Source organism: Bos mutus, chromosome 28 (assembly GCF_027580195.1).
Source record: "Bos mutus isolate GX-2022 chromosome 28, NWIPB_WYAK_1.1, whole genome shotgun sequence".
In the NCBI taxonomy this organism is placed as follows: domain Eukaryota; kingdom Metazoa; phylum Chordata; class Mammalia; order Artiodactyla; family Bovidae; genus Bos; species Bos mutus.
In genome coordinates, this window is record NC_091644.1 from 19,213,068 (window position 1) to 19,221,757 (window position 8,690).

The following is an 8,690-nucleotide window of genomic DNA, read 5'->3' on the forward strand; positions in this document are numbered from 1 at the left end:
TACAGCAGAAACAACACTATGAATGAACTGTACTCCAAATAAAAAAAAAAAAAAAAGACCCAGAGAGCAAGGGAACCTGGCTGACATAGGTTCCTGAGAGGTCAGCCTCTGGGGCAGAGAGCAGGGCTGAGAAGTATGGGGCCTGGATGTGGCACAGTGGGACTGTGTGCAATTGGAGAGTGACCAACATTGGGAAATGAAATGACAGGTGGACAAGCGGGTTGGGAGGTGTGAGATCATGGTCTGAGTGGGTGTGAGATCAGGGTCTGAATGGCTGTGAGTTGCAAGTCTTGGATCGGTGAATCCAGCTGCAACTGGAGTTGAGCTCATGTCCAGGTGCTGGGCATGGTCCGGGTCTGGAGCACAGAAGGATCTCCCAGTGGTGAGAAGTCAGTCATCTCTTCTTCACCTAAGATCCTGACCTGTGTGCTCCTTTGCGCTTAGGGGAGCCTGCCCAGCCTTCCAACAGCAGCTGGCCCCCAAGCGAGAATGGAAGTGATGCTCAGGCCACCCCGGCTGCAAACCTCACCTTCTCCTCCTACTACCAGCACTCCTCCCCGGTGGCTGCCATGTTCATTGTGGCCTATGTACTCATCTTCCTCCTCTGCATGGTGGGCAATACGCTGGTCTGCTTCATCGTGCTCAAGAACCGGCACATGCGCACTGTCACCAACATGTTTATCCTCAACCTGGCCATCAGCGACCTGCTGGTGGGCATCTTCTGCATGCCCACCACCCTTGTGGACAACCTCATCACTGGTGAGTAGGGGCAATAGAGGCAGCTTCCCCCTGAAATCGTGGCTGGCCTGGTCTCCTGACCAAGGTGCCATTGTCTCAAACTCCCCAGTCTTATGGCTGAGGGATTAGACTAGAAATAACAGATACAATGAATTAACCATTTGCTTTGTTCCAGGCTTTGTGTGACTTATTCTTCCTGCATTATTTTAACTAATCCTCACAACAATCCAATGAAGAATGCATTATTGTTATCCCCAATTGATGGATGAGGAAACTGAGGCTCTGAGTGATTAAGTGGTGGTTCTGTAGTTTACACAACTAAGTGTCAAGTCCCACATTCTCACATCTGTATTTCTAACCACTGCACCGTTCAGTCCTACTCTCCAGGGGAGGTCCCATCTAGTTCTGGGCAGAACTAGAACCAGCAGGAAGAAGTGCTAAGACGGCAGGTTTCCTCTGAATAGGGACCTAAAAACTAATTTGAGATGTTCTCCACCAGAAAAAGGGTTCCTGCCTACAGGTCTTGTGCTCCCTGTCACTGGGAGTGTCTAAGTAGGGACTGGCTGGCTGTTTAGCAGGGATCTGGTAGAGGGATTCAAGCAGAACTAGGCCCCTTGACTTCTAAATTCCCGCCCAGCATCTAAAAATGTCAGAAGGATCCCACTATCATCTACCTTCTCCCAGGATTCACTTTTCTTGTTTCAGAGTACAGTGCCATGGATTCTAGGTGGGAAGGACTAGTTTCCAGAGCTGGGGAGACCCCTAGAGGTCTGTGCCTGCAGCTTCTGCACTCAGAGCTCCCAGAAACTTAGGATTCAGAGCCTGGGCAGCCCCGTTTGGAGTGACTTTGGTGTCTCTGTGGAATAGTTGGTTAGCACGTTGGACTGTTAACTGAAAGGCTAGCGGTTCGAGCCCACACAAGGATGCTCCCCCTTACGCCAGCCATTTGGGCTTCCCAGGTGGCTCAGCAATAAAGCATCTGCCTGGAATGTAGGAGATACAGGAGATGCAGATTCTATCCCTGGGGTTGGGAAGCTCCCCTGGAGGAGGAAATGACAACCCAGTCCAGTATTATTGCCTGAGAATCCCATGGACAGTGGAGCCTGGCAGGCTACAGTCCATGGGATCACAAACAGTCGGACATGACTGAGCACACACTACCACACACCACAGCTGATGTGAGGTTGGGGGACTCACAAACCCAGAAAGTGAAGCCAGGGCTGTCACTTTCCCCGTGGCTGTCCTCTGGCTAAGCCTGGTGGGATCTTTAATCACAGCTGAATCGCAGGTTCTTTCAGGGATGCTGAACAGAGGCCATGCATCCTTCTTCCCAAAACACACACAAACATATGCGTGCACACACACCTGCACGTGTGCATACACAGATGTGCACACACGCATGCTCACTCACCAGTTAACAATAGTGCGATGAGGTCACTAGCTGGTTACAGTAGTGTCTGCCAGTCCTTTTTTATCTGTATAAACCATTGTTTATTCAACAACTTCTTAATGTGGGCATTTAGAGTTTCTCTGATATTTTGCAGTTACAACAGTACTACAATGAATAACCCTGTGCATATGTATTTTGTGTCATCAGAGGTGTAGATTCAGAGTAGAGTGAGACTGTTAGATCAAAAGACAAGTGCATAAGTTAGGCATTGCTTAGTTCCCCTCCAGAAGGACTGTAATGCTTTGCATTCCCACCAGTGATGTCTGAGAGCTCCTATTTCTCCACAGCAAGTATCATTTGCGTTTTTCTAATTTTGAATGAGGTTTGAACATTTTTTCATGTTTTTCCACCTGCTCTCTACAGCGATATTGACTTTCCATGACATTTAAACTCCCTGGCACCCAGATCAAACTCTCAGCACTGATCCATAGTGATTTAGAGACAAAGAGATTGTAAATTAATCTCCCCCTTCATTTTCACATCTGTAAAAAGGAGACAGTAATGGGGCTGGGGTGAGGACTGAGCGGGCCAGCGCTTGGTACCTTGTAAGGGTGCAGACAGAAAATCAACACAGCAGAGGCTGTTGGTGAAAGAAGACCCCAGTCTTGGGAGATGACTCCTGTCCACAGGTACAACAGACAAGAACAAGCTGCCCCTCCCCATCCCAGGCCTAGAGGGCTGGAAACACCAGGTAGTTACCAACACAGGGCCGCAGGCAGCCAAGAGGTGAACCTGGCTACCAGTCCTGAAAGCAGGTGGGACCCAGGTCTCATGAGAAAGCAGAAGCTCAGGGGTCAGAGTGAGGACCTCAGGTAGGATGGGCTGGAGCTGCTTATACCTCCCCCACTTGTGAGTCAGGATGGATCTGTCCTAGTGGGTCTCCACTTCGGCTGCCACTTAAATCTCCTGGGTCAATTTGGAAAATATGGTGGTCTGAGTCCCACCCTTAGAGATTCTGTTTGTGATTAGTCTGGCATGGTCCTGGGCACTGATCCTTTTCCAAGCTCTCAGTTGATTCTAGTGAGCAGCCAGGTTTGAGAACTACTGGCCTCAAACTTGGAGCTGGTCTATGGGAGCAGAAATCCAGGCAGGGCTGGATGAATCTAAAGTTCATGGAGAAAAATTGCTGGTCAGTATAAAGGCTGTCTCTAGTAGGACTGTCCACGGAGGTACCGGCCGGTCAGCTCCTCACTCCTGGAAGTGTGTGAGCAGAGGTGGAATGACAACCTAGCTTGACTGGAGGGAAGATACAAGCCACAGAGGGGACTGGCCCAGGTGGCTGGAGGTCTCTGGCTCTTTGTGGATGAGGCGTCTCTCACTTTGTAGTGGCCTCTGTCTTTGCAGGCTGGCCCTTTGACAACGCCACGTGCAAGATGAGCGGCTTGGTGCAGGGCATGTCAGTGTCTGCTTCCGTTTTCACGCTGGTGGCCATTGCTGTGGAAAGGTGAGAGGGTTCCTGGCTGGGTTACCCTGGGCTGACTGGGGCACAGCGTGAGGACTAGCTGCTGTTTCCACTGCTGGGCCTGCTAGAAGGCCAGGACTGCTCTGCGATCTGTGGTCCTGAGCCACAGAGGGAAGGGTGGTGGGGCTGCCTGCCCTCTAGAACTGGGGGACTGCAGAGGATACTGCCACCTCTTTCTGGAAGACCTTGAGGCAGCTTCTGAGGAGGTTTAAAAGGTATTCTTGGGCCCTAAGAGGAGCTTGGGGACAGTCCTTGTCTCCTGGGGGGCAGACCTCCTAGCTGGTCCCTGACTCCCCAACTCCACCATCTTCTGCTGCTTCTGGTCTTTCAGCCTCAGATTCCATCAGAGTCTCTGATAAGCGTGGTTCTGCTAAATAGAATGGAGCCAGGGACCAAGCAGCTTGCAATACAACTGACCCAGTTGCAAGAGGGTCCTCCTCCCTCTCCGAGAGCCCTTTCAATAAGGGTGCTTATCCCAGAGCAAGGGAGGCAGGCAGGTAAGTTGGAGGGCTACCTAGCTGGATGACCTTGGGTAGGTCATTTAACTACGCTGAGCCTCTGTCTTATCACCTGTCAAATAGTCCTCCACACCCTACTGGCTGGCTGGGAGGCTTCAGTGAACTTCTGTTTGTAAAGCTGATACATACTACCTGGTACGGAGACCATATGTCAGCAGTTAATAGCATTCTATTTCATCTTTACACCCACACCCTCCTCCTTGTCGTCTTCTAAACTCAGGCACTACTAGCTCCACTCTTCCTAGAATCTAGTGTCCTCATCGTCCTTCCACTTCTGCCCTCATCAAATCCAGTCTTTTGTGACCCCGTGAAGAAGGCAGCTGGGGAGATAGAACTGGGTCCCCATCTGCAAGGCTGCTAATTAGCTGGGTAACTGGGGGACGTCCTCCTTCATTGGTCTTCATTTTGTTGTCATTGTTAACGTTGACAATGTCTCCCAGTGGTGTTTGGGTATTCTTCAAGTTCCTATCTCCTCCGGGAACTCTTCCTGGTCTGTCCTAGGATCCTTCTCCATTTATTAAGTGCTATTGCACTTAGAGCCAGTACTGTGTGCTTTAAGAATTATTTGTTTTCTGGCAGTTCCTTATTTGATGTTATGAAACCAGGAGGTCAAAGTTAGGTAGGTTGAGAAAGTAAGGCTTGAGACAAGCTGTGGGAAAAGTGGAAAGTGCTGTCAGGTGAGGAAAAGGATAGGAGGGAGGAGAGCAGGACAGTTTGGTGAAGGGGAAAGAGCAGATGGCTGGGAGACAGCTCTAGGCCTGTGTTCTAGCGCAGGTTTAGCCCTTAAATTGCCCCATGACTTTCCTAAACTAGATGGGCATCTTTGACCAGGAGAACTGGGCCTAGGTATTTTTAAAAACGCTTCGGGAGATTCTAATGCACAGTGAGGGTTTACAGCTGCCGGTTTATATGGCATAGTGGAGCCAGACAAATCTGTATTCAAGCTTGGTCCTTGGTACTAGCTAGCTGTGTGACCCTGAGCCAGTTACTTAACACCTCTGAATCGCATATGTAAAGTAAGGGTGTAATAATAATCACAGCTGAGACATCCTAAGGAGGAAATGGTGCAGAACTGTCTTGATACTATGGAGGCACTGTTGGAAGGATGCTGGCTAAGATGATATAGGGAGAACCTGTCACATAGACTCCACACCTGAACTCCCAAGGTTTTCTGGAGAAGCCATAAACAGCTAAAATTTGTTTTCTTTGATACACCTACCCAATCGGCCTACTCAGGGACAGAATCTGCCAGCTAAGTCACTGCTAGCTGCTAGCTATTCAGTTTATCCTCCAAAATGCACTAACAGGATTCAGTTCTTGTGAAACCCGCCCTTTTGTCTTGTTCCATGGCCACCCAACCTTGGAGTTGATTGCCCTACAGGTGAGAAACCAATTTGCTTGTCAACGAACATAATTAACACCCGAGCCTTCTTTGACACCACCTAAGGTGCAATGGTGGAGGTGAACTGCCCCAACCCCGCCAGCCCCCAGCCCTCTGCCCTCCAGGGGTTGGCGCTCATCCCTGGGACCCTTGGGACCCTCCCAGACCCCCTGCTTTTCTTTCCTCCGTCGCCACAGGTTCCGCTGCATCGTGCACCCCTTCCGCGAGAAGCTGACCCTGCGGAAGGCGCTGGTCACCATCGCGGTTATCTGGGCGCTGGCCCTGCTCATCATGTGCCCCTCGGCCATCACGCTGACCGTCACGCGCGAGGAGCATCACTTCATGGTGGACGCCCGCAACCGCTCCTACCCGCTCTACTCGTGCTGGGAGGCCTGGCCCGAGAAGGGCATGCGCAAGGTCTACACGGCCGTGCTCTTCTCGCATATCTACCTGGCGCCGCTGGCGCTGATCGTGGTCATGTACGCGCGCATCGCCCGCAAGCTGTGCCAGGCCCCGGGGCCCGCGTGCGCCGGCGGCGAGGAGGCGGCGGGGGAGGGCGGGCGAGGCGCGCGGCGCAGGGCGCGAGTGGTGCACATGCTGGTTATGGTGGCGCTGTTCTTCACGCTGTCCTGGCTGCCGCTCTGGGCGCTGCTGCTCCTCATCGACTACGGGCAGCTAAGCGAGCCGCAGCTACACCTGGTTACCGCCTACGCCTTCCCCTTCGCCCACTGGCTGGCCTTCTTCAACAGCAGCGCCAACCCCATCATCTACGGCTACTTCAACGAGAACTTCCGCCGAGGCTTCCAGGCCGCCTTCCGCGCCCAGCTCTGCGCGCCGCCGTGGGGGAGCCACCGGGAGGCCTACTCCCAGCGGGCCAGCCGGCTCCTGCGCACGCGGGTGTTCGTGGAGGTGCAGCCCAGCGACTCAGGCCTGCCCTCCGAGTCGGGCCCGAGCAGCGGGGCCCCCAGGCCCGGTCGTCTCCCGCTGCGCAATGGCCGCGTGGCCCACCATAGCTTGGCCGCCGAGGGTCCCGGCTGCTCCCATCTGCCCCTCACCATCCCAGCCTGGGACATTTGAGGGGGATGCGGAGCGCAGGCCTCTGAACCCGAGGGCCACGACCACACATGTGACACCCAGGCATGACAGTGTCTGGTGTGGTGTTAGGAGAGTCTGCCATATGTCTCCCTCTCAAACACAAGACAGTGGGCAATTGTTCGTGGAATCTTCTCTGTCACCTTCCCCCTCAGATAGAGGCAGAGGAGGGGAAAGAGAGAGGCGCTGTTTCCCTGAAACCCTCTGCAGCAGAAGCCACAGGCATCATTAGATATCATCTCACTGAATTCTCACACTTTGGGGATAGTGTTTCTTATCCCCCTTCTGGGGCTTCCCTGGTGGCTCACTGGTAAAGAATCTGCTTGCCAAGTAGGAGATGCCAGTTGAATCCCTGGGTTGGGAATATCCCTGGAGAAGGAAATGGCAACCCACTCCAGTATTCTTGCCTGAGAAATCCCACGGACAGAGGGGCCTGGCAGGCCACAGTCCATGGGGTCGCAAAAGAGTTGGACACAACTTAGCGACTAAACAATAACATACCCCCTCTACGTTTGCAAAACTGAGGCTGGAAGAGGAGATGAGACTAGTCTGTCTCTCAACTAGAGCCTGCATGACTCCAGTGCCTGCCTGTCTGGTTTTGACCATCTCCAGCTGCCTCCAGAAGGGCCCCTTGGGCGGAGCACAGTGAAAAATGTGAACCCTAATTAATCATTTGGGAAGAAATGAAAAGCAAAGCTGGCCTGTCCATCTGATGCTTGGTGTCCATGTCCTGGAGTCTCCTATGTATGATTGAAGCCACTCCCCTGATCCCTTCCCAAGAGAACACAGTGTGTTCTGTGTAGGTCTGTCTTGTTTTTTTCAAGAAGTGTCCAGGGCCATTCTCTTCTCCCCAAAGTACCATTAACAGGACGTCACGCCTGAGCATGAGCTCTATAAAGAAAGCTGAGCACCGAAGTATTGATGCTTTTGAACTGTGGTGTTGGAGAAGACTCTTGAGAGTCCCTTGGACTGCAAGGAGATCAAACCAGTCAATCCTAAAGGAAATCAGTCCTGAATATTAATTGAAAGGACTGATGCTGAAGCTGAAACTACAATATTTTGGCCACCTGATGCAAAGAACTGACTCATTGGAAAAGACCCTGATGCTGGGAAAGATTGAGGACAGGAGGAGAAGGGGACAACAGAGGATGAGTTGGTTGGATGGCATCACCAACTTGATGGACGTGAGTGAGCAAGCTCCGGGAGTTGGTGATGGACAGGGAGGTCTTGTGCTGCAGTCCATTGGGTCGCAAAGAGTTGGACTCGACTGAGCGACTGAACTGAGCTGAACTGATGCCTGAGCAATTGCAGAACAATCCCTGGGGAGCCTGTGTCAATTGCAGAGAGTCTGGGTCTGAGCCCAGAGAAGGGGGTGTCTGCCCTCCCTCCTCTCTCATAGGACCCACCACCATCACCCAGACCCAGATCAGAGCTCACAATGTGACAGGCAGCTGCAGGGTCACAAGAAGCATCAGTTTATTTATTCACAGACAGGAGGAAAGGAGGGCAGAGCACCCGCTTTCAGCCTTCCAAAATACATCTGCTCACTAGAGCTACAAGTACACAGCATTCCCAAGGCCCTTTCCCTGCTCCCTCCAGGGGATTGTGGGGGCGAAGTTGGCCAACCAAAGCTACGGTGTCCCCTGAGGCCTCTGGGATGACAAGCACTAAACCTCTCCATAGCATGGATAACTCATGTGCCCTAAAAAAGGATGGGATCCACCCCTTGTTTGCTCTGGCTCTCACCCAGCATGCCTGCATCACCTTGAGGAGAGAGGCTTCTCTCCAGGAGGTGGGAGGAATTGGGATTACCCTGTGATCCTTGCATGGCCCCAGTCATCTGTAGTTAACTGGATACTTCCTCCTTATCTCTATAGAACACACACTGTTGCCAGAATTTTAGTGAATAAAAAAGAAACATTTCCAGGGCAGAGAATGTGACTCTGAGGCTCCACTAGTTTTCTTAATTGACACACGATGACTTAACCCTGTTGACTCCACTCTAAGTACTAACTAGATGTAGGGGCAGAAGAAAACTCCTAAGCCATT

The 8,690-nt window shown here is 52.1% G+C and overlaps 1 protein-coding gene across 1 annotated transcript; it reads left to right on the forward strand.

The window, feature by feature from the left end:
- Positions 1-345: 345 nt before the first annotated feature.
- NPFFR1 (neuropeptide FF receptor 1) lies at positions 346-6,626 on the forward strand. The gene is made up of 4 exons (XM_070364501.1): positions 346-382; positions 445-759; positions 3,533-3,632; positions 5,747-6,626. Exons 1-4 carry the CDS (start codon positions 346-348, stop codon positions 6,624-6,626), a joined length of 1,332 nt encoding a protein of 443 aa, XP_070220602.1.
- The last annotated feature ends 2,064 nt before the right edge of the window (positions 6,627-8,690 follow it).